Genomic DNA, 25944 nt, shown 5'->3' on the forward strand with positions numbered 1-25944 from the left:
CCACTGCAGTGCAGTAGCCCCCAGAAGTCCTCCCTCTTGTCCCCACGACTGAGGCCCAGGGACAACAGGATCTGCAGAGCTGCACAGGAACAGAAGTCATCTGCCACCTTTTTCTTCTAACCCAAGGTACTGTACGGTCTAAGAGAACTTACCTCTTGTTGTGTAGCCTTGCTTGTTCTCAGTTGAGACTTGTCTTGGTTACTCTGTAGAGTTGTTTGCATCTTCTACTACTCACAAGCCTAACAGCGTGTGGCCCTACATGGATTCTTCTTTTTCAACAAAGACTTCTAAAACAATGTTCAAGATTTTTACTTACTAGCAAGAAGTGCTTCAGCTCACCTAGACTTTTGCCCAATTGACATTGACATTTGCCTGGCTCCCTGAATGACTCTTCTATTAATATATTAATGTCCACAGTGTCCTAGCTATTTAAGTCACCTGAGGGTGTAGGACGTGTGTGTGCCATCCCCAATGGCTATTTGCCGATTTAGAGAAACTAAGAGTGCTTATTGTGGAGTGTATGTGTGTGTTACTATTATTGCCCCTTCTGAAGGCTTATTCAAACTGACAGTTAAATAAATAATTGTTTAATCAAGAAACCCTGAGAGCAAGTGTGTATTTGGATACTTGTCACTGTGAATCTTTGTGTAACTACCCTACTGCTCACATTGACCCATCTTGAGATAAGCCTGGCTGCTCAACCACACTACCAGCCTGTGTAGTACAGACTTATACCAAAGGTTGGGTTCCTATTACCAGGAGGCTAAGGTTGTTGTAGTGCACCCCAAAGGGTACTAACCCAAATCTTTACCCAACAAGCAGATAAGGAAGCTTCAAGATAAACCAATACAAATGTTTTGACCTATGTTTATTCCTCACCTCATGAGATGTAAATGGCACCAGAATACCAATGCCTCCTGACAAAGTGGTGTACACAAGGGACTCCGATCCACCGGGAATCAATGTGGTCTTCTGTAATGACAAGACTGTCTCGCCGACATGATAATTCATCACCACCTCCGCCTGGAAGAACACAAATGCAAAATACTGAAGATGGAAGCCATATTAATTAAATCTTTTATTGCAGTCAATCTCTTGTGCACATCAAAGTCTCACTCCTCACAAAGATTAAAAGTTCATGGATGCAGGAAAAGTAAGTTAGTTGTATTCCGAGTTCTCCATCATGGTCCTCAATTTAATTTATAAACACTGAAAATCTGTCTGTGCATAGGGTCGCAACACTTTACTGTAGGAAAAACCCTTTTATTAATAGCCAATCATTACTACAATAAATTAAAATTGAGAAGCGCACTCCTGCGGTTTAAAAAATAATGGATTGCCCTCCACGTTAACAATGAAAAAAGGAAAAAATTACAAAATCCCATTAAATGGATAAGCTTGTCATGCTAGCATTAGGCTAGAACAATTTAAGGCGGTTGATCTAGCATCCCAGGAAGCACCAGAGAGGCAGCTGGAACTCAGTAGATTTTGATGCAGAATTACTGAAGAAAGAACAAGTTAGTTACTTACCTGTAACTATTTTTCTCTAGTAAGGGTCTGGCATGGATTCACATGCTAATGAATATTACCTGTTGTCAGGCCGGGAATCCTCAGTAAAAGAAAAACCAGTTAAACTTTCGCTTACAAACTGTATTTCCCCTCTACAGCAATCACTGAGCTCTTGGTCATACTGCCCCGAGCCAATGACTGCCTTCTCCCCAAGCCCCTCCTCTGGCAGCCATCTTCAGATTTTTACCGCACTTTCCAGTGTTGGGAGTCCTTGTGTTTTGCTCTGTGAGCTGATCTACGTTTTTCATGCTTTTTCAGTAAAACGTTACATTTTTGTCAAACAGAGCCTGTGTGCTCTTTCTCTTCATCGGCCGACGAGCGGGGGAACAGTTATTCAGTGAATTTCAATGCCCCTCAAGGGCAAGAAACGTTGAAGTTTCATCCAACATTCTAGAAGGCCATCGGGCAAACTCCGCACTCTGGACTATGTCGGAGGAGAAGGAGGGAAGCTCCCTTTTCAAGCTTTGCTCCAGCTGCGGATGGTGTTTGTAGAGGGCAAACACCTCCAGTGCCTCTAATGTCTCCATCCGGATCACAGGGAAGCAGATTGCGAAATCTGCCACAGGTTGTCCAAATAAACAGTGAAGAATGGTCACAGTAGGCTGGCGGCGTGGCTCAGAACTCTGCCATACACCTAGTGGAATGGGCTCAAGCCTTCTGCGGGGTGGGGGGTTGGAGGGGGGGGGGGGGGATCTGTCCCGGAAAGTCTATAGCAATCAGTAATAGCTAAAATAATCCATCCGGACAAGGTTTGTTTAGTTACAGCCTGTCCCAGTCTATGACCAGTACAACCTATAAACAGTTGGTCATCTAAATGAAACGGACATCCTTGAAATGTAGAAAATCAGAGTCCTTCTCGGGTCAAGTCTGTGTAAACTTTACTCTTCCTTGCCAGGATGAGGTGGTGGGTAAAAAGTAGGTAATACTAACTTTTGTCACAGGTGAAAATCTGTTGTAATCCTAGATAGGAATGAAGGACTTTCTAGTCAAAGCGACAACCCTACAGTTATGGCTGGGGCAATGGATGTGTTCTACCAACTATTATTATTATTTTTTTACCACAGACTGTATTCACAGTCTCGGTTGTGCGCAATAGGATCACCTATGTTCTAACATGGTGGCTTCTTTCTTCGTCATTTCTTGTGTGGTTTTTCTTTGTTAGTGTTAGGGGAGTTTTCCGAAAGTCCCGCTTGGAGGCAAGACTTTAGTAAGCTATCCCATTGGTTTGTAGATCCCAAACTATCAGATCAGAACCGTCCTTTCACAGATTTAGACAACACCAAAACATGGCTTCTATCCAAAGAAACGTAGACTGCCTAGCCCTACCTTACTATCATGCACCAAGACTGTAAATTTGTAAATATGTAAATCGGTCTGTACATTACCTCTAACTGCGTGATAATGTCCCAAATGTATTGCTCTCATCCACCTTGACCATGCTATACCATATATGTAACTATCTGTAATTGAAACTGATTGATAACTCCCTCAATCTCTGTTACTGGTCCCCTAAGACCATATTTTATCATATTGTACTGTTGTATTAATCTTGTTGTATTCATCTCAAGCGCCTGGATGCCACAGGGCCAGGCGGCGCTATACAAATAATAAACTAAACTAAATCAGTATCGTCTGTATTACTCAAGGACCATGGTAGAGTGGCAGAGCAATCAGGCTCTTCTTAAGAGGAAGATGTGAGCTGTAGGTAAGTACACTGAATCTAGCCAGAAATGCACATCAAAGAAACACTTACACATACATTTATATTAAAATATAGATTATATTTACCCAAGAGGCACTGTTAAAAGTACAATAAACCAAAACACATGGGTATACTTTACAATACTTTCAAAAGGCCACTTCTTAATTGGTAGTTGCTGAACGCGCACAATTGTAACGGGAGTTTGACAGATCTACTACACAATTAGTAATTACGCACAACCACAAAGTAATTCGGTATGACAATGCATTAATTACCGTAAAAGCATTTCTGATGGTTGTATCTGCTTAGTCACATGCTGTGCATAGGTCCGACATCCAGTGGTCACTGCAGAGTATTGCATTTTGTTTTTCGTAGTCGAAAAGGGGACGTCGACAAGGCGTGTCTGTAACACTATCCCTATAGTGACGTGCGGTGTACCCACAATCCCTCACGCGTCGAGGTCCCTCTGTATTTTTTCTGCCCTGAGAGAGCCTTCTAGACGTGAGTACAGAAAAGAGATATAAAAAGATGTCTATTTCCTTCCATCCGAGCGGGGAGGAAGGGTGGGCGCATGTGAATCTAAGCAGATGCAACCATCAGAAATGCTTTTACGGTAAGTAATGCATTGTCTTCTGATGTTTATTAATCTGCTTAGAATCACATGCTGTGCATAGACTAGCGAGCAGTACCCGGAGTTGGAGGTGGGTTGTGAGAAGGAACAGTAGAGAAAAGATGTCTTAATACTGCTTGTCCCACCTGGGAATCAGATCTAGAGTGGGCATCTAGACAGTAGTGTTTTGTAAAGGTGTGTACAGAACTCCAGGTTGCCGCTTTGCAAATGGACTCAAGGGGAACATTTGCAATGAATGCTATGGATGCCCCAGTGCCTCGAGTAGAGTGTGCTCTTGGCTTGAAGGGTAGTTCTCTCTTAGCAAGAGAGAAACAGAGTGATGCATTGAACAAGATATAGTGGACTTTGAGACTGCATCTCCTTCTCTTCCTGCTGCCACCAAGACAAAGAACTGATTAGTCTTTCTCAGTGGTCTAGTTCTTTCCATATAAAACATGACAGCTCTGCGCACATCAAGTGTATGCAGGCTTTTTTCTCACAAATTTGAAGGGTTTTGAAAGAACGTTGGTAGTTCTATTGACTGGTTGACATGGAATTTTGAGATGAATTTCGGTGCAAACCTCGGGTGTGTGCGTAGAACCACTTTATCTTTGTGAACCGTTACAAAGGGGTCGAAAACAGAAAGAGCCTGCAGTTCACTTACTCTCCTAATGGAGGTGGTAGCTATTAGGAAGGCAGTCTTAAGAGTGAGGTCTTTAAGAGTTGCCTTGTGCATGGGTTCAAAGGGTGAGCCCATGAGCCTGGTAAGTACCACATTAAGGTCCCAGCCTGGAGCTGGGTTTGCTATCGGAGGGTGTATTCTCTTTACCCCCTCCATGAAGGCTTTAATAACTGGGACTTTCCACCATGACACTAAGTTGGGAAGTGGTGTATGCAGAAAGTGCCGCTAGGTGGACTTTAATAGAATTGAATACTAGACCCGAGTCCAGTAAATGGGTCAGGTACAGAACAATTTGTGTGGGACAGCAGTCAACAGGGATGATGTTTCTTCCTCTACAACAGATGACAAACCTCTTCCATTTGCTAGAATAACAGTGACGAGTGTTAGAGTTTCTAGCCTCCCTGAGGATGTTCATGTATCTCTGCCGTAGTTGTAAATGTCCGAATTCTATGATCTCAGGAGCCAGGCTGCTAAGTTCATGGTCTGAGGGCATGGATGCAGTGTCCTGCCCTTGTCCTGTGACAGCATGTTGTACGGGCAGGGAAGTCTCACTGGAGGAGATAGAGACATCTCCATCAGGTGAGCGAACCATGGCTGCCGGGCCCACATAGGGGCCACTAGTATCATGGTAACTTGTTCCTGGTGCATCTTGTGCACAATCTTGTTGAGAAGGGGAGTCGGGGGGGGGGGGGAAAAGCGTAAACAAATTTCCCTGACCATGGAATCGATAGACCGTTCCCCTTGGATTGGTTCTGGGGGTACCTGGAGGCAGAATCTTGGCATTGTGAGTTCTCCAGAGTTGCGAAGAGGTCTATTTCTGGGAATCCCCATTGTGTGAAAACGTCGAAGACGATGTCTTTGTGTAAACGCCCTTCGTACTCTGAGGGCAGAGGGAAGTCTCTGCGGAGTTCGTCTGCTAGCAGATTGAGTTCCTCTGGTACATGTTGTGACAGTAGGAACATGTGTCTGAGAGCCCACTTCCAGATGTTCTGGGACAGCTTGGACAGTCCTGGAGAGTGAGTGCCGCCTTGTTTGTTGAGGTAGTACATGGCTGTGGTGCTGTCCGTGAGGACCATCACTGTCTTCCCTTGTAGGTGTGCCTGGAAGGCTTTTAGTGCCTTGAACACAGCCAGTAGCTCCAGTAAGTTTATGTGCTTGGATGCTACGCTCGGAGTCCAAACTCTGAGCAGTCTGATGGGACAGGTGAGCCCCCCCATCCTGTGAGGGATGCGTCTGTGGTTAGAGTGGCTTGCACTGCGGGGGTGGCGAATGGTTTCCCCATTACCAGGTTTTCCTTCGACCACCACCGTAGCGAGAGAACCAAGGCCTGCGAGACCACCACTAGATCGTCCCATTGTCCGCTGGCCTGACACCACTGGCTGTTGAGCCACTTTTGCATTGGGCGCATGCGCAGGCGCGCGTGTGGTACCAAATAAATACATGACGCCATCATTCCTAGCAAGCGCATTGCTTTGCGTACCGTCACCTCTAGGCCGGCCACATATTGAGGGATCTGAAACAGCATGTTTTGGACCCTCTCGTTGGCGAGGCCGTCCTTTGTTCGAATTAGAGCCCCTAGGAATTGTTTGATCTGGCTGGGGTCTAAGCTGGACTTCTCGTTGATGGAGAAGCCCAGTTGGAACAAAAGGTCTATAGTCTTTTGGGTATTTGAGAAGCATGTTTCGTAAGAATCCACTGTTATGAGCCAATCGTCGAGGTAAGGGTATACTAGGATGGACAACCTGCGCAGGTGGGCCGCTGCCCCTACTTTCGTGAATACCCTTGGTGCAGACGCTATGCCGAAGGGTAGCACTCTGAACTGGTAGTGTTTGCCCTCTATCATGAACCTGAGGTATTTTCTGTGCGCTGGCAACATTAAAATATGAAAGTATGCATATTTCATGTCCAGTGTTGTCATGTAATCTCCTTGTGATAGCAGGGGGATCACTTCCTGTAAGGTCACCATACGAAACTTTTGAGGTTTGACAAATTTGTTCGCTGGGCGCAGATCTAATACAGGGCGCATGGTTAAGTCCTTTTTGGGTACAAGGAAGTACACTGAATAAATATCTTCCGTTACGTGAGATAGAGGCACAACCTCTATAGCTCCTTTTTCCAGTAGCTTGTCCACTTCTTGCAGAAGGATGGCGAGGTGTTCTGGTGTCATGCGTCGTCCCCTTGGGGGTCTGTACATTGGGGAACTGTTGAATTCTATACAGTAGCCGCGGGCTATGGTTGATAGTACCCAGCGGTCTGATGTTATTCCCTCCCATGCTGGAAGAAAGGATGTTAACCGGCCCCCAACTGGCGATGCATGGGAGGGGACCCGAATCTTCGAGTCATTTGGCGTTGGTGGCTTGGGAACCTCTAGGGGTGGAACCCCGACCTCTCCCTTTGCCACGGCGTTGTCCTCTCTGGTTGTATTGCCCACTGGTACCTTGGTTAGAGGACCAGTTGTTTGCAGAGTATTGAGGCTGCTGATTTTGCTGCTGGCGTTGGCCTCGAAAAAAGCGCCTATTGCCATAGCCACGTTTGTTAGGAGGCCTACAAATCTGGTCTAGGGTTTTGATGGTGGCAAACTCTTTCTTTGCCGTTTCTAGTGACTCATCAACCACCTTTCCAAAGAGGTTGGCATCTTCTATAGGCTTGTTGATTAGAGATGCTTGTGTTTCAGGTTTAAACCCCGAATTACGCAGCCAGACATGGCGTTTGAGGAGTATTCCTTGGACTAGGGAACGGCCAGCTGTTTCTGCAGCATCCAGTGTGTTTTTCACAATGCTTTGGTTGACTAGGGTCCCTTCAGTAATCGTGGCCAGAAGCCATGTACGTAGGGGTTCTGGTACCTCCTCGGTGTCCTTACGTAGCTTGCTCCATTGTGCATCTGCGTAACTTGCTAGTAAGGAGTTGGTTTTTGCAATCCTTGCGGAAAAAGCAGCTGAGGCTGTGATCCTCTTCCCTAGGGCATACAATTTTTTACCCTCTATCTGGTGGTGCCTCGCTGGTAGACAGCGGGACCCCTGCTTTTTTCCTTGCATTTGTCACCACTAGGGAGTCTGGTACAGAGTGGCCCCTGACGTACAACGGGTCTGAAGGAGAGGGACTGAATAGTTTTTCTATCCTCGGGTTGACCCCTCTGACCAACGCGGGTGTAGATAGTGAAGGGATAATTTGTCTCCTTACTGAGGCGAGGAGGGGAATGGTTTGGCTAACAGGGGGTTTCTCCTTGATTACCTTCTCCACAAAGTCAATGTCAGGAGAACTCTCCCCAGTGTCTATTTCGAAATGCGCTGCTGCCTTGCGTAGTAGTGCATTAAATGTAGGTTGATAGTCTATAGGTGACGTGTTCCTATTAGGTGAGTCCTTGGGAGGGGGACAGGTTTAGGGCATCAGGGTCCGAAAACGCTGATGGGGACTGCCAGGGCTGTGAAGCACCTTCCTCTGGGTCTTCTCCGAAGCCCCCCCCCACCTATATCTGGATTATCTTCAAAACCCTCCTCCTCTAGGTTTTGTTCCTCTTCGTTGCCTAAAAATTCGTCCTCCTCCTGAAAGTGGGGGTCCTCTTCAGTGAGGTCATATAAATCTACATCCTCTTGGGAGGGATTAAACAGCCTAGGGAATTTAGCCGTTGGGTCCACCTGAGGTCCCTCTCTTGCACTTTTGGGGGGTTTAGGTTTTGAGTCTCCATAAACCTCTCCATACAGAACTGGAGTCTCTCCAGGGTCTCATGAGGTACCCCTGAGCGGTCGTGGGGGGGGGGGGGGCAGGGGGGGATTAGGGGTTTCGGCCTGAAAACGCTTTGACCTATCCAATGTCGAAGAAAGGTTTCCGTCGCCGTCTGAAAAGCCTTCTGGCAGGCTAGGAGTCCCTTTAGATAAAGGGGGCAGTTCCTGCCTTCCTTCCGGCCTTTTCAGCGTTTGTCTAGCCTTCTGAGCGGTATTCGACGTATCTTTCGCCGTCCGCCTCTGGCTATCGGTGGAAACGATCCTCGCCAGGCTCTCGACGACTAATCTGTCTGTGGAGGGCTCTGGTCTTGACGTTACGGGCGTCGCATGTTCTACGGCGACAGGTGCTCTGTGACGGAGCACTTCGTCTGGCGGTTTAGCGGTAGCGCCCTTATCTGGGGAAAGCACAGTCGCTGGTCACGTCTGCGGTTGCGAGGGGGGCTTAAGACTTACGGTCTGAGGACGACGCCGGTGGAACCTGCGTCTCCGTTGGCGCTGATGGTGTCTTCGACGAAGAAGAGCCGTGGATTATGAGTTTATGGGAGTGTTTTTTGTGTGCGTCATTGTCGCCGGGGTGTTCATCCCCATAAGCAGGGCGTGAGCCAAGCTTGTCGGGGCCGGGGACAGACGAGGAGCGCGAGCGCTCCTTAGAGGTCTACGACTTCCGAAACGGATGTCGGGTTATCACATTCCTCGTCACATTCTGCGGCGGCGGGTGAGGAATCGGACCTTGACATGGCGTAGGCCGCCCACCTCTTGACCCTGCGGTCCTTTAAAGTCTTCGGCTTAAGAAGCTGACAAGCCGTGCAGCCGTCTTCCTTGTGGTCGAGGGGCAAGCAACGGTTACACCGTTTATGCTTGTCTTTCCAGGTGAACTTGCCCTTGCAACGCGGGCAAAACCTAAAGGGTGTCCTCTCCATAGCTGAGGAAATATTTTGCTGTGATAACAGCCCCGAGTGAAAGGGAGGGGAAAAGGAAAGGCATTCTCAGAGAGAAACGAGAAATGTCCCACGACCCCACTCTCCCTACTGTCTTTTGGCCGGCGAGGCCAGGCCACGTGTTCGGCAGCGCCAAAGGATCTCCTCCGTCTCGTCCCCGCCGAAGTTCTTACTCGGCGGAGAAACAGCTTTGCAACTACGTCGAGGGAGGGATCTATGTAATAGATATTAATAAGTAACGACCAAAGGTCGAGTAAATGAATTTGCAATGTCTCTCGAGGAGCTCCGCGTAAAGGCGACCAATATCTGGGCAGAAAAAAACAATCTGAGGGACCTCGTCGCGTGAGGGATTGTGGGTACATCGCATGTCACTATAAGGATAGTGTTACAGACACGCCTTGTCGACGTCCCCTTTTTGACTACGAAAAACAAAATGCAATACTCTGCAGTGACCACTGGATGTCAGACTATGCACAGCATGTGATTCTAAGCAGATTAACAAACATCAGAATTGTATTTAGTCAGCATACACATACAAGATGGTGATTTTTGGGAAGGAAAATAGTTGGCTAGTGTTATCCTAATAGAGCTTCAGGTTCTACAGGTGGTTTCCCTGCACAGCAAGTCTTTTAAAGTCCAAAACACAACCCTAGCTAAACGGCAGTTCTGAGAGGCATAAAGTCTTGAAAAGCAGCAGAAGTCAAAAGTTCCTGAAGATACTTACTAGTCTTTAGGAAGGAAGATACAATTAGACAACCAACGTTGGAGACCCTGGTAAAGTACTTGCTAAAGGAACACAAGCAGCGGTTTGGGTCAGAGGTAACAGCACCTCTACGTGCACCCCAATGTACTGGAGCGACTTTCTGGAATCGGGTAAGCAGTACCATTTTCCCCACAGTGGCTTAGGTTTGAAGACAGCGTTTGTGGTGGATGCTCCGCGATGTTGCAGCTCTGAACCCGACCTCTGGGTTGCTTGGTCGGATGACGAAAGGCAGGACAATGGATGGGATCTCAGCAGCAGTATCGAGGGTGGACCTCTGGCATGGCTTTCCCCAACTTCTTAGGTCACTCTACTGTTTTTGGCTCCTTCCCTGCAGCACTGACAAAGGACGCGATTCGGCCGGTCAATCTTCTTCGCTTCTTACAGTCCCACACTTTACTGAGGGGGTCTGTGCAAGTTGAACCAGACCTCTGGAGTGTCCTTGAGGGCTCAGCAAACTTTTGGATGGATTAAGACTTTTCACAACTAAGCACTCGAAATGGGCAACAGGTCTCCTGGTATTGGGGTTCCGCAGCTCTGGGAACTCTCAGGACCTCGGGAGATGGCTCCAAACAAAGTAAGTCTTGGGACTAGTTGTTCCCACCAGTCAAAGGGAAGGAGAAGTCCTCTTTGGAGCTCCTCGGTCGCACAGAAAACAGTGTCAGGACAGCAGTGGTCGCTTCACGGTGTTGCAAAGGGTCGGCAGGGGTCTCTGGTCTTCTTCGGTTAGTTAAGCTTCCAGTGGCAGACTTGCTTTTCACTCCCCTGAAGCTTATACAGCTCCAGCACACTCCCCTCTGAAATCTCTCAGCAATGTACAGAAATGGGTGTTTGGCTGTCCAATCAGGCCAGCCAGACCCCAGTGGGAGCTGGTTCCATTCAGGCAGACAAAGGACAGGTGGTGGAAAACTCCTCCCCCACTTCCTGCCTCCCCATACACACTGGAGCCTAGGCGGGGCACCTAAGGGGTCCCCTCAAAGGCAAAACGCACACATCGACCTCCCCCTCCCAGAATGGTAGAAGGGCTAACAAAGTACAACCACGCTAGTAATGGTGAAAAAAGAAGGGAGGCCCCAAGTTGGTACTTGGATGCTCCTATTGGGCACTACTGAGGTTATGGACATAGCCTGCAGTAGAAAGGTTACACAATAGTTGGTAGGACAAGTCCACTGCCACCAGCCATAACTAGGAGGTTGTCTATGTGAGAAAAGTCACAGGAGCAGAGAGAAGGGGGATACTAGGTATCCCTTTGGCACTCCACATAAGGTGGTGTGTGCCAATCTCTCAGACTATAAAGTTTTAAGAGAGATACTAAGTATACTTGAGAAGACAATGCATTACTTACCGTAAAAGCATTTCTGATGGTTGTATCTGCTTAGATTCACATGCTGTGCATAGTCCGACATCCAGTGGTCACCGCGGAGTATTGCATTTTGTTTTTCGTAGTCGATAAGGGGACGTTGACAAGGCGTGTCTGTAACACTATCCCTATAGTGACGTGCAGTGTACCCACAATCCCTCACGCGTCAAGGTCCCTCTGTTTGTATTTTTTCTGCCCTGAGGGAGCCTTCTATACGCGAGTGAGTACAGAAAAGAGAGAGAGATGTAGAAAGATGTCCATGTTCCTTCCATCCGAGCGGGGAGGAAGGGTGGGCGCATGTGAATCTAAGCAGATACAACCATCAGAAATGCTTTTACGGTAAGTAATGCATTGTCTTCTGATGCTTGTTAATCTGCTTAGAATCACATGCTGTGCATAGACTAGCGAGCAGTACCCGGATTTGGAGGTGGGTTGTGAGAAGGAACAGTAGAGAAAAGATGTCTTAATACTGCTTGTCCCACCTGGGAATCAGATCTAGAGTGAGCATCTAGAGAGTAGTGTTTTGTAAAGGTGTGTACAGAACTCCAGGTTGCCGCTTTGCAAATGGACTCTAGGGAAACGTTTGCAATGAATGCTATGGATACCCAGTGCCTCGAGTAGTGTGCTCTTGGCTTGAAGGGTAGTTCTCTCTTAGCAAGAGAGAAACAGAGTGATGCATTGAACAATCCATCTAGATATAGTGGACTTTGAGACTGCATCTCCTTCTCTTCCTGCTGCCACCGAGACAAAGAACTCGTGGCCTGGTCCTTTCCATATAAAACATGACAGCTCTGCGCACATCAAGTGTATGCAGGCTCCTTTCTCCCAAATTGGAAGGGTTTTGAAAGAACGTTGGTAGTTCTATTGACTGGTTGACATGGAATTTCGATATGAATTTCGGTGCAAACCTTGGGTGTGTGCGTAGAACCACCTTATCTTTGTGAACTGTTACGAAAGGGTCTAGAATAGAAAGAGCCTGTAGTTCACTTACTCTCCTAATGGAGGTGATAGCTATTAGGAAAGCAGTCTTAAGAGTGAGGTCTTTAAGAGTTGCCTTGTGCATGGGTTCAAAGGGCGAGCCCATGAGCCTGGTAAGTACCACATTAAGGTCCCAGCCTGGAGCTGGGTTTGCTATCGGTGGGTGTATTCTCTTTACCCCCTCCATGAAGGCTTTAATAACTGGGACTTTCCACCATGACACCTTAAGTTGAGAGGTGGCGTATGCAGAAAGTGCTGCTAGATGGACTTTATAGAATTGAACACTAGACCTGAGTCCAGTAAATGGGTCAGGTAAAGGACAATTTGTGTGGGAGAGCAGTGGACTGGGTTGATGCGCTTACCTCTACACCAGATGACAAATCTCTTCCACTTGCTAGAATAGCAGTGACGAGTGTTGGGTTTTCTAGCTTCTCTGAGAATTGCCATGCATCTCTGAGGGAGTTGTAAATGGCCAAATTCTATGACCTCAGGAGCCAGGCAGCTAAATTCATGTTCTGTGGGCATGGATGTAGTGTCTTGCCCCTGTCCTGTGACAGCAAGTTGTATGGGCAGGGCAGTTTTACTGGTGGGGATAGGGACATCTCCATCAGGTGCGCAAACCATGGTTGGCGGGCCCACATCGGGGCTATCAGAATCATGTGGACTGATTCTTGGTGCATCCTGTGCACTATTATGTTCAGCAGAAGAGTCGGGGGTGGGGGGGGAAGCGTAAACAAATTTCCCTGACCATGGTATCCAGAGACCGTTCCCCTTGGAGCGGTTCTGTGGGTATCTGGAGGCGTAATCTAGGCATTGTAAGTTCTCCAGAGTTGCGAAGAGGTCTATTTCTGGGAAAGCCCCATTGTGTGAAGATGTCGAAGGCGATGTCTTCGTGTAATCGCCATTCGTACTCTGAGGGCAGAGGGCAGTCTCTGCTGAGTTCGTCTGCTAGCAGATTGAGTTCCCCTGGTACATGTTGTGACAATAGGAACATATGTTTGAGAGCCCACTTCCAGATGTTCTGGGACAGCTTGGACAGTCCTGGAGAGTGAGTGCCCCCTTGCTTGTTGAGGTAGTACATGGCTGTGGTGCTGTCCGTGAGGACCATCACTGTCTTCCCTTGTAGGTGTGTCTGGAAGGCTTTTAGTGCCTTAAACACCACAAGTAGTTCTAATAAGTTTATGTGTTTTAACGCTACGCTCGGAGTCCAGACTCCGTGAGCAGTCTGATGGGATAGGTGAGCCCCCCATCCTGTGAGGGATGCGTCTGTGGTTAGAGTGGCTTCCACTGAGGGGGTGGCAAATGGTTTCCCTATTACCAGGTTTTCCTTCGACCACCACCGTAGCGAGAGAACTAAGGCCTGCGAGACCACCACTAGATCGTCCCATTGTCCGCTGGCCTGACACCACTGGCTGTTGAGCCACTCTTGCATTGGGCCCAGGCACGCGTGAGGTACCAAATAAATACATGACGCCATCATTCCAAGCAAGCGCATTGCTTTGCGTACGGTCACCTCTCGACCGGCCACATATTGAGGGATCTGAAAAAGCATATTTTGGACCCTCTTGTTGGAGGGGAAGACAAGGCCGTCCCTTGTTCGAATTAGAGCCCCTAGGAATTGTTTGACTTGGCTGGGCTCTAAGCTGGACTTTTTCTCGTTGATGGAGAAGCCCAGTTGGAACAAAAGGTCTACTGTCTTCTGGGTGTTTGAGAAGCATGTCTCGTAGGACTGCCCTGTTATGAGCCAATCGTCGAGGTAAGGGTATACCGGTATGGACAACCTGCGCAGGTGGGCCGCTGCCACTGCCAGTACCTTCGTGAATACCCTGCGTGCAGACGCTATGCCGAAGGGTAGCACTCTGAACTGGTAGTGTTTGCCCTCTATCATGAACCTGAGGTATTTTCTGTGCGCTGGCAACATTAAAATATGAAAATATGCATCTTTCATGTCTAGTGTTGCCATGTAGTCCCCCTGAGATAGCAGGGGAATTACCTCCTGTAATGTTACCATACGAAATTTCTGAGGTTTTACAAATTTGTTCGCTGGGCGCAGATCTAGTACAGGGCGCATGGTTAGGTCCTTTTTGGGTACAAGGAAGTACACTGAATAAATACCTTCCATTACCCGAGATAGGGGCACGACTTCTATTGCTCCTTTCTGTAGCAGCTGTTCTACTTCTTGCAGGAGGATGACGAGGTGGTCTGGAGACAGGCGTCTTCCCCTTGGAGGACTGTAGGTGGGGGACCGATTGAACTCTATACAGTACCCGTGGGCTACGGTTGATAATACCCACCGGTCTGATATTCCCTCCCATGCTGATAGGAATGATGTTATCCGGCCCCCAACCAGAGACCCATGGGAGGGGACCCGGACTTTCGGGTCATTTGGTGTTACTTGCCGGGGTACCTCTGGGGCTAGAGCCCCCGGCCTCTGCCGTTGCCGTGGCGTTGTCCTCTTTGGTTATATTGGTTACTGGAACCCTGATTGGAGGGCCAGTTGCTCGAGGTGTATTGCTGTTGCTGCTGCTGTTGGACTTGGCCACGAAAAAAGCGCTTGTTTCCAAATCCTCGCCTGTTTGGAGGCTTTGAGATTTGGTCTAAGGTTTTTATGGTGTCGAATTCCTTCTCCGCATTTTCCAGCATGTCACTGTCCTTTCAAAGAGATTAGACTCTTCTATTGGCTTATTAGTGAGCGACGCCTGCGTTTCTGCCTTGAAACCGGAATTGAGAAGCCAGACGTGCCGCTTCAGTAGAATTCCCTGCACCAAAGAGCGGCCAGCAGTTTCTGCCGCATCAAGAGTGTTTTTAATGATGCTCTGGTTGACCAGAGCTCCTTCTATAACTGTAGCCAAAAGGCGTGTTCTTAGAGGTTCAGGGGCTTCTTCGATGTCTGTTTGAGTTTTCCCCATTGAGCATCGGCGTAGCTTGCCAACAATGTATTATTATTGGCAATTCTAATTGAAAACGCTGCCGAGGCGGAAATTCTTTTGCCCAGGGCATAACGTTTTTTTCCCCTCCTTGTCTGGGGGTGCCTCGCTGGTTGACAGTGGAACCCCAGCCCTCTTCCTTGTGTTAGTAACCACTAAGGAGTCTGGGACCGAGTGACCCCTGATATATAATGGGTCTGACTGAGCGGGTGAGAACAATTTCTCTATTCTTGGATTGACCCCTCTTATCAGCGCAGGGGTGGACAGCGATGGGGTGAGTCGCCTTTTAACTGAGGCGAGGATAGGGATGGTTTGACTAGTGGGAGGTTTTTCCTTAATAATCCTTTCGACAAAATCAGTATCTGGGGATACCTCCCCAGTTTCTACTTAAAAATGCGCTGCTGCCTTCCTCAGTAGCGCATTGAAGGTGGGCTGATCGTCTACTGGAGATGGGTTCCTGACCTGTGTGGTCTGAGGAGAAGAAATGTCTATAATTTCGGGGTCTGTAGACCCTGATGGTGACTGCCAGGGCTGTGCGCCACCTTCACCTGGGTCCTCCCCGTAGCTCTCTTCACTTACATGAAATCCTTCTTCCTCCTGTAGGTCTTCATTATACACAAACTCTTCCTCTTCCTGGAAGTGAGGATCCTCCTCAGTGAGGTCGTAAGAGTCCATGTCCTGTAGGGGTTTAAAGTGCTTTGAGTATTTAGCCCTTTGCCCCTCCTGGGGTACCTCCCTTGGCCTCTTGGGTGTCCTATTTTCTGGGATGGCCATGAACCTGTCTAGCTTGTCCATACATGACTGGAACCTCTCTACAGTCCAGTAAGGTAGGCCAGAGCGGTCTGGGAGTGAAAAGGGAGGTTCCTCTCCTTGCAGTTGCTTAGTTCTGTCCCATAGGGTCGAAGATAACGTCCCTTCGCCTTCCAAGAAACCTTCTCGCTGGTTAGGGTCTTCCGTCGACAGTGGGAGCTGTCCCAGCCTACCCTCCGGCGTCCTCTGCGTTTCTTTGGCCCTGTGAGCGGTTTTCGACGTGTTATCCGCCGTCCGTCTCTGGCCGTCCTTCGAAGCTATACGCGCGAGGCTTTCGGAGAGCAGTTTCTCCGTCGAGGAATCGCGCGCCGTCGCGCTAGGCAGTGTCGAGTCTTTACTGGCGACGTGCGCACTCTTGCGAGGCGTGTCGCCTGAGGATTTGGGGTTAGCGCCCTTATTTATAGAAAGCCCAGTCGCCAGTGGCGGGGAGGGCTTGCGACCCTTACGGTCGGCGGAAGGCACCGGTGGACCCGACGCCTCCTTTGACGCTATGGCTGCCTTCGTTTTCGACGAATGCGTGCCGTGGGGTATGTGCTTGTGTGTTTTTCTGTGTTCGTCCTTGTCGCCGGGGTGTTCATCCCCATAAGCGGGGCGTGAGACGGGCTTGTCGGGGCCGGGGACGGACGACGAGGAGCGGGAACGCTCCTTCGAGAGGTCTACAACCTCCGTAGCGGAGGTCGTGTAATCACTTTCCTCGTCACATTGGGCGACGGCGGCAGCTGGCGAGGAGTCAGACCTAGACATCGCATAGGCTGCCCACCTTTTGACCCTGCGGTCTTTTAATGTTTGGGTTTCAATAACTTACAGGCTGCACAGCCGTCCTCTTTGTGATCGAGGGGCAAGCAATGGTTACACCGTTTGTGCTTGTCCTTCCAGGTAAATTTGCCCTTGCAGCGCGGGCAAAACCTAAAGGGCGTCCTCTCCATAACTGAGGATATGAAATGTGATTACGACCTCGAAAGAGAGGGAGGGGAAAGAGAAAGGCATTCTTAGAGTGAAACAAAGAAATGACCACACAACCCCGCTCTCCTTACTGTGTTAGGCCAGCGAGGCCCGGCCACGTGTTCGGCAGCGCCTAAGGATCTCCTCCGCTCGTCCCTCCGTCGAAGATCTTGCTCGGCGGAGAACGCTTCAACGTCGAGGGGGGGGGGGGGGTTAGATCTATGTATATGGTATTATATAGTAAACGCCCAAGGTCGAGGAATTATTTTGCAATGTCTATCGAGGAGCTACGCATAAAGGCGACCAATAACTGGGCGGAAAAAAACAATCTGAGGGACCTCGACGCGTGAGGGATTGTGGGTACACTGCACGTCACTATAGGGATAGTGTTACAGACACGCCTTGTCGACCTCCCCTTTTCGACTACGAAAAACAAAATGCAATACTCCGCGGTGACCACTGGATGTCGGACTGCACAGCATGTGATTCTAAGCAGATTAACAAGCATCAGAACTGTAGTTACTCTAGGATTAAAAAAAAGAATCTCAAAAGGAGGGCCCTAAGCATCTCCAGCAACACTGCCCACAAGGAGCTTTGTGCTGCAATAGTAAAATACAGATGCCTTTAAGTGTTTATGGAGTAAAATGGACTCCACAGGCCAGGTAAAATGCAAAGAATAGAATTCCACTCATTCAGGATTTCGGAAAAAGGTCCAGAAGTCCAGCAAAGGGTGCTGGGGGGTCTCATTAGGAGAGGGGACGAAGCATAAAATTATACATCTCCCTAACAGTTAGCCCTTCTTCTACCATTCTGGGAGGGGGAGGTACGTTTGTGTGGTTTGCCTTGGGCAGGAACCCTTGGATGTCCGCGCCTAGGCTCCAGTATGTCTGCAAAGGCAGGAAGTGGGGGTGAAGTTTAACACTCTCCTGTTCTTTGTCTGCCAGAGTACCTGAATCGAACTAGTTCCCACAGGGGGTGCTGGCTGTCCTGATTGGACAGCCAGCCGCCCCTTTCTGTAAAATGGTGAGAGTGTTTGCGGAGGAGAATGTGGGGAAATATCAATATACGGTGAGGTTCCTGAGGTAGAAGGCAAGTCGACTACTGGAATAGAAGAACAAAGCTGAAGACAACCATAGACGCCTGCAGACCCTTCCAGTTACTGTGAAGCGACCACTGCTGTCCTGACCCTGTTTTCTTATCGAAAGAGGAGTTCCAAAGAGGACAACTCTTTCCCTTTGGCTGGTGGACCAACTGGCCTCAAGCCGAACTGCAAATCGAGTCATCTCCTGAGGTGCTTTGACTCTCCAGGGCTGTAGACCGCAAATACCAGGAGACCTCTGACCCATTTGCAGTGCAATGTCTTGCAAGGCTGTTATGGGAGTTTTCACAAAGTCCTCTGGAAGGCAGGACTTTACAAAACTATCACAATGGTTGGTAGATCCCCAAACTCTTCGCATCAGTGTGTACTACTCATGGAACCTTGGTAGAGTGGCAGACCAGCCAGGCTTATCATAAGAGGAAAATGTGAGCTATAGGCAAGTACACTGAACCTAGTTAATAATGCACACCAAAGAAACACTTAATAAATGTATATAAAATATATATTTATTATATTTACACAAAAATCACTTTTAAATACTTTGCACAATAAACCAAAACACTTATGAATACTTCAGAAAACTTTTCAAAGGCCACTGCTTAGTTTGTAATTGCTTGCCGTTACATTTGTTACTGTAAGGTCCAAAACAACTGACTTCGAGCTGCCCTCAGAATCCCAAAAAGGGATCACATCTTGCAAGCCAGAAGAGATGCCCAATGGCTTCCCGTAAGAGAAAGGATCCCATTCAAGACTCTCACCTTGACGCACAAATGCCTCAGCATCTCTGCCCCGCCCTACCTCTCAGAAACCATTGCCAGAGACACTTCTTCTCGTCCCAAGAGAACTCAACATGCCAACAAACTACACATCCCGAACATTCTCAGAGCCAAATCAGGAGTTATCAGCTTTCCTCACATTGCACCCAAACTCTGGAGCTCCCTCCCAAACACACTCAGAGCTGAAACTTCCCTCACAACATTCCGCAAAACTCTTAAAACCACTCTGCTGAACTAACATTTTCTCCTTTGACAAACTATAACCAAGTCTGTACCATGCTCGCACATGTAACTTGTATGTATTCTGCAACCAAACTCACTTTATGTAACAGCGCCACGATGCCTCCGGGCTGTTGTGCGCTTTATAAATACTAAACAATAAAATAAAGGTCAGATTTTCACTTTAGTGCAAAATCTACCTCACTTGGGAGACCGCCAGAACTTTTTGCTGGACTGGTAGATATTTTTTTCCGTATACCTCCGTGAGTGGGTGCCTTTGTCCACACACAGATCCGTTCACTCTTTTTATGGGTGTCATTATTAAGACTATCCTTAGTGTCCTTTTAATTTTATCCTCTGACAACTTTTGGTATATACCTTTTTATTGTTTCAGGGTTGGCCTTTGTGGCTCCCCTTTTTACTTTCTCTGGCTAACCTTGTGAGAACGATAGTTCCCAAGGGTAGAAAGGTTATTTGTATCCCTTCTACATTTTGTTAGGTGAAAACCTTATGTGGAGTGCTGGGGAGATCCAATGTATCCCCTTTTTCACTAGCACCAACAATTCTGTTACATGGACAAGCTTACCTTAAATGGCTGGTGGCAGTGAACCTTTTTACAAATTCAGTGCACCTTTACTGCAGGCTGTTTTCACACCAAAATGGCCACAGTCCTTTTTTGCCATTTTCGCGCGTCCTATCCCTTCTGGGAACTTCCCCCTACTCTCCAGGGCAGAAGGGGGTTGGGGGGGGACCTTTGTGCGATTCTCATCTTCGGTGGGAGACTTCGGTCAGTGTCTGAAGGCAGGAAGCGAGATAGGAGTCCAAATCTCTGCAGCCCTTTGTCTTCCAGCCTGCCTGTGAGAATCCAGTTCAAACTGGAAGGCTGGCTGCCCTGAAAGGACTGCCACCCTCCCCGACCCCCCTTAAGTTTGAATGTTGCAAGGCTGTTTGATTGGCTGGGTTCCTGCATAAAAGTTAGATCCTGGAAGCTGAAGAGGTAGTCGACCATGGAACCAAAACCGAAGAGGAAGATGAAGAAACCGAGATGATTTCCAGAGACCGGAGAACCTGCTGTGTAACTGGAGCCTGCTGTAGCCCTTCCTTCCAATCAACCTGGCAACTCCGCAAACGACGACCCCGACCCAGAGCCTGGTGAGACCCAGTAGACTCGAGAAGACCTGCATTTTGAATCAACACTGAACCTCGAGCTCATGTGTGTAAAACAGTGTTCATGATCTAAGACAGTGACACTATTCCAATTAGGAAGGACAAATCTATATCTTATTTTAGTTACAATAAAAGAAATATATAAGGAACAAGTTACTTACCTGTAACTGTTGTTCTCCAGCATGGGTCTGGCATGGATTCACATGCTCATGAATATTCCCCGTCGTCAGGCTGGGAATCCTCGGTAAAGAAAAAATCAGTATCAGTTTAGTTTCTGATCTGTCTTTCCTAATAGTAACCAATCACTGATCTCTGCGTCATACTGACGACAGCCAATGACTGCCCTCTACCTAAGCCCCACCTCTGGCAGCCATCTTCAGATTTGGTAGCATGTGAAGTGGCAGTATGACCAAGTGAAGAGCCGCAGAGGGGTATGCGGGAGGGTTCGCATGTGAATCCATGCCAGACCCATGCTGGAGAACAACAGTTACAGGTAAGTAACTTGTTCCTTCTCCAGCATGGGGTCTGGCATGGATTCACATGCTCATGAATATAAGATTAAATAGCAGTACACACATGCACAACCACGGGGGGTGGTAAAAGGCTCAACATTAAGCAATACAAAAAACTCAACATTAAGCATCTCTTACCTCCTCACCAGGTTCACCTTACGCGAACAGGTTGCGCAGCACTGCTTGGCCGACCCTGGACTCCTCCCTGGAATCCCGATCGACGCAGTAGAATCTCGTGAAGGTGGGCGTCGACCTCCACGTAGCAGCCCTGCAGATGTCCAGCAGGGGCACACCAGATAAGAACGCCGTAGCAGCAGCGATCGCTCTGGTCGATTGGGCTCTCGGACGGCCTGGCAGCGGTCGGTTAGCCAACCGGTGACAGTGCATGATGCAGCCGGAGAGCCATCTGGAAATAGAAGACTTCGAGAGAGCCTTCCCTTGATTCACAGGTCCAAAGTTCACGAACAGCTGTGATGTCCTCCGGAAACTCTTCGTGCGGTCCACGTAGAACTTCAGCGCTCTAGCCACATCCAGCGAGTGCAAAGTCCTCTCGGCCGGCGACGAAGGAGACGGGAAGAAAACAGGTAACACCAAGGGCTCGTTAAGATGGAAGTCCGACGGCACCTTGGGCATAAAGGAGGGGTGCGTCCTAAGCACCACCCTCGAGGCATGGAAAGTCAAGTACGGTGCTTTGCAGGATAGGGCCTGGATCTCTCACACTCGTCGTGCGGAGGTAATGGCCACCAGGAACGCAGTCTTCCACGACACAAACTTCATAGGTGCGGAGTGCATCGGCTCGCATGGGGGCCCCATGAGCCTGGTCAGCACCAGGTTAAGTTCCCACGCCGGAGCCGGGGCCTTCACCGGCGGGAACGACCGGAACAGTCCTTTCATAAACTCTTTTACCAGTCGATGGGACCACAGGGACGTCCGTCCTGTGGTTCTGGTATATCTGGAGATCGCCGCCAGATGAATCTTAATGGAGGCATGGGCTAGCCCAGCCTTCGCCAGCGATGGCAGGTACGGCAGCACTTGAGAGGCCGTAATCCGTAGGGGGTTGATCTTCTGTGCTCGGCACCAGATAGAGAACCTCTTCCACTTATGACCGTAGCATTTGAGAGTCGAGGACGCCCTGGCCTTTGCAAGAACCTCTCTGCAATCGGCCGGTATATCGTAGCCTCCAAACTCTAGCGCTGCAGGAGCCAAGCCTGCAGGTTCAGTGACGCCGGGTCGTGGTGGAAGATGGCGCCTCCTTCTCTGGAGAGAAGGTCCGCGTCCGCCGACAGCTTGATGGGAGGAGACGTTGACAAGTCCAGAAGGTCCGGGAACCAGATTTGCCTCGGCCACACCGGTGCGACGAGGATCATCCTGCACCGGGACCTCTTGAGCTGGCTGATGAGTCGAAGCAGCAACTGAGGGAACCCATACAGGTATAGGCCGTCCCAGGGGAACGGGAACGCATCGCCCATGCTTCTCGGCTGGGGAAAGCTGCTGGCGAACCTCTTGCACTTAGAGTTCGTCGCTGTTGCAAACAGGTCGATTTGGGGTTTTTGCCCCATCGTCGGAAGAGTTGATCCACCTGATCCTGGCGCAGTTCCCACTTCTGACACGCGCGCAGCTCCCTGCTGAGTGAGTCGCCGATGGTGTTGCTTTCTCCTGCCAGGTGGAAGGGAACCAGGAACATCCCCTGGGCGACCGCCCAGCGCCACAGATCCTGTGCCTCCTTGGATAGGGCTGGGGATCTGGTGCCTCCCTGCTTCCGTATGTAAAACATTGTCGTGGTGTTGTCCGTGAAGATCCTCACCACCTTGCCCTTGAGCGACGGGAGGAACGATTTGAGAGCCCAGAACACGGCTCGGAGTTCCAGGACGTTGATGTGCAGGAGCCTCTCCTCCGTGAGCCAGAGGCCTCTTGCGTTGAGATCTCCGGTGTGGGCGCCACAACCTTCCAGGGAGGCGTCCGTCGTTACCGTCTCCTGGTACGCTGGCGTCTGAAAGTCCTTGCCCGCCGTGAGGTGCGCTCGAACGCCCCACCACTGAATCGCCCGCCGGAACACCTCGTTGAGGGGGACCCGGTCTTCGAAGGTGCCCGTCGCCTGTATCCAACGGGCGTCGAGAAATTCTTGAAGAGGGCGCATCCGTAGTCTGCAGAGGCGCACCAGGTAGATGCAAGAGGACATCATCCCCAGGAGGGACTTGATGGACCTCACCATGGCCACGTCCGTGGCTAGCAGGCGCTGCACTTTGCCTAGAATGGTCTTCGTCCGTTCTTCCGACAGGGCCGCCAGGCGCCTCACTGTATCGAGCTTTGCTCCCAGAAACAGGGCCACCTGCGACGGCACCAGGTGGGACTTCGGGTAGTTTATGGCGAATTCCAGGTTTGTGAGTAGCTGGACGGTCCTCGCAGTGTGTTCGACGGCGAGTTCCCTCGTCCTTGAGCGGATGAGCCAGTCGTCCAGGTAGGGGTAGACGTGAATCCCCTGTGGGCGCGCCGCGCCGCCACTGGTGCTAGGCACTTGGTAAAGACCCTGGGGGCCGACTTCAATCCGAACGGCAGTGCTCTGAATTGGTAGTGGCGTCCCTGGACGACGAACCTGAGGAACTTTCGGTGACTTTTGAGGATGGGAACGTGGAAGTATGCATCCTCCAGGTCCAATGACGATAGAAAGTCGCCTTCCTCCAGCTGTCCCAGTACGTGCTGGAGGGTGAACATCGTGAACTTTTGTGATCTGATGTATTTGTTCAAACGACGAAGGTCCAGGATGGGGCGCCAGCCGCCCGTCTTCTTCCTGACGAGGAAGTACCTCGAGTACACCCCGGAGCCTCTTCGGGACAAGCTCGATGGCGCCTTTCCTGAGCATCGCCCGTACTTCCAACAGCAGTTGCGGGACGTGATTTTTCCTTCCTGGCCACAGGTGGAACGTGAGGGCACTTCTTCAGGAATTCGATAGAGTGTCCCTCTTGCCAGGGTATCCAGCACCCAACAGTCGGTGGAGATGGACTTCCACACGCCGACGAAATTCGTCAGCCGGCCTCCCACCGGGGTGCTTCGGTGGGGGCCCGAGACCACGGCCGGTTCAGTCCTGCTTGGAGGTGGTGGCCTTACCGCCCTGGCCACCTTGCCGACGGCGGCGAGGCGCTCCCTGCTTGCCGCGACCCCTGTAGGCCCCCTGAGACGAGGAGCGTGCCGGCTGGCGGTAGGACGACGAGCCACTGCTGGATCCCTTGGAGGCACCCTGTCTGCCTCCGGAGCTCCGAAAGGGCCGTCGTTGCTGAAGGGCTCCTAGGGCGCGGGCCGTCTCCGTGTCCGTTTTTATGGCTTGGAGGGACTCGTCCACCCCCTTCCCAAACAAGTTGCTGCCGTCGAACGGCATGTCCAACACCCTGGTCTGGACGTCCTGACGGAAGTCGGTCGCCCGGAGCCAACCCCGTTGTCGTAGGCAAACACCGTTGCCCAGCTGGCGGAACCTGGTATCTGCAATATCGGTTGCCACCGTTATGGCGTGGTCCGACGCCACCTCGCCCTCTTGCATTATTTCCAGGGCCTCGGACCTCTTGTCGTCCGGCAGGAAGTCCAATATGGGGGCCAGCTTAAACCAGAGCTCCCTGTCGTAACGGGCCACGATCGCCAGGGCGTTGGCCACTTTGATCGTCGTGGCTGCCGACAAAATGACCCCGCCGCCCCATGGCGTCCAACTTCTTTCCCTCGCCGTCCGGCGGGGAATTCGACGTCGAGGCTCCTGACCCCGCCGCTTTCTTCTTCGCCGCCGCCGAGACGACCGAGTCTGGCGTTGGCTGGGCCCCGAGGCACAGGGGAGCGGTTTCGGGGACCCGGTACTTCTTGTACCGGTCCCGTTTGGCTGGTGCCGTGGAGGGGTTTTTGAGAACCGACAGGCCCTCCTCCCAGATGTCATCGATTAGGGGCACCGCGATGACCGTCTTCCTCTTGGCCTCCCGGCGCTGATAGAGGAAACCTTCCTTTTTCTGCTCCTCCGGGCACAGCTGGAACAATTCAGATGCCCTGGGGATCATGGCGTGGAATGAGCCAATCTCGTCGGGTGGCGAGGCCCGTGCGACGGGAGACCCGTTCCGTCGTCGCCCTCAGAACCCGTCGTCGAGCCCAACGCACCGTCATCTCCCGACTCGTGGGAGGATGAGGAGGGAACTGTAGGCCTTACGGGGGCGAGCGGAGGAGAGGGTTGGTTCCTCCGTCGTTTGTTCTGAGGACTTCCCGACGGGCCAGGTTGCGGGTCCTCCGGCCTGGGCCGTGGGAATCTCGTCCTTATCTCAGAGCATAAGGACTGGATGGCAGACAAAATGGCCGCAGAGCCATCCTGAGGCCTAGGATCCGGCTGCGCCGGAAGGGAAGGACGCTCTTTGTCACCATCGTCGTCCTCCTCGGTTATCTCCCGAGGATCTTCCTGACGGGATCGAACCTTCTCGAATTGGACTTCGAGGTTCCTCACGGCCTCGGTCAGTTCCTCCTCCGAGGCTGACTCCGAGCTCGAGAAGGGCACCGTGCCCCCCCCCTCGCTTCTTCCATCATGGCGGCCACGACGATGGGCTGAAAAGAGGATTCCCTCCTTGGCGGCAGGGAAACTCTAGTCCCGGAGGCAGTCTCCCCTGAGGTGTCTCTGCCGGCTTGGCAAGAGTCGCAGCGATAGCCTCGATAGAGGCCTTCGCCTGCTGGGTAGGGTCCTTCACCACCTTAGGTGCGTCCCGGGCCTTCTCCTTCGGGGGAGGGGTGACGCCTCGCTCCCCCTCTTCCGAGATCGGACGGGGCTTCTCCCGAAGCTTACCCGGGGTCTCGGACTTTCTCTTCCCCGAACCGGAGCGTTGGCTCGTGGGGGGAAGGTGCGCCCAGCCTGGCGACCGAAGAGCCCGACCTTTCGGCGCTCCCGGAGCCAGCGGACTCGCGACGCTTGGCCTGGTGTTGGGCCCCCGTCGCCAGGGCGCCCGCACAGGACTTAGAAGCCTGCTCGGACCCTTTCTTCTTCTTCTCACCCGTCGAGCCCTTCTCCAACCAGCTTGCGAGACGGGATCGACGGTCCCTCATGGTCTGCTCCGACAAGTTCTTGCAGAACTGGCAGTCCTTCTCTACAGGAGTCTTGTCCCCATGAAGACAGAGGCATCGCGAATGTTCGTCTTCCTTAAACACATTCTGCAGCCCAC

General features: G+C 50.6%; 1 protein-coding gene across 3 annotated transcripts in view; it reads right to left on the minus strand.

Moving 5' to 3' along the window:
- Nucleotides 1-25944, minus strand: part of SF3B3 (splicing factor 3b subunit 3) — a 702426-nt gene that overhangs the window by 24449 nt on the left and 652033 nt on the right. For all 3 annotated transcript variants that reach the window (XM_069654935.1, XM_069654943.1, XM_069654952.1), the window contains exon 24: nt 880-1023. In XM_069654935.1, the coding sequence (XP_069511036.1) occupies nt 880-1023 (144 nt within the window). The remainder of the gene's footprint in view (nt 1-879; nt 1024-25944) is intronic.

This window comes from Ambystoma mexicanum, chromosome 1p, assembly GCF_040938575.1.
Source record: "Ambystoma mexicanum isolate Mex_15411 chromosome 1p, UKY_AmexF1_1, whole genome shotgun sequence".
NCBI classification, from domain to species: Eukaryota; Metazoa; Chordata; class Amphibia; order Caudata; family Ambystomatidae; genus Ambystoma; species Ambystoma mexicanum.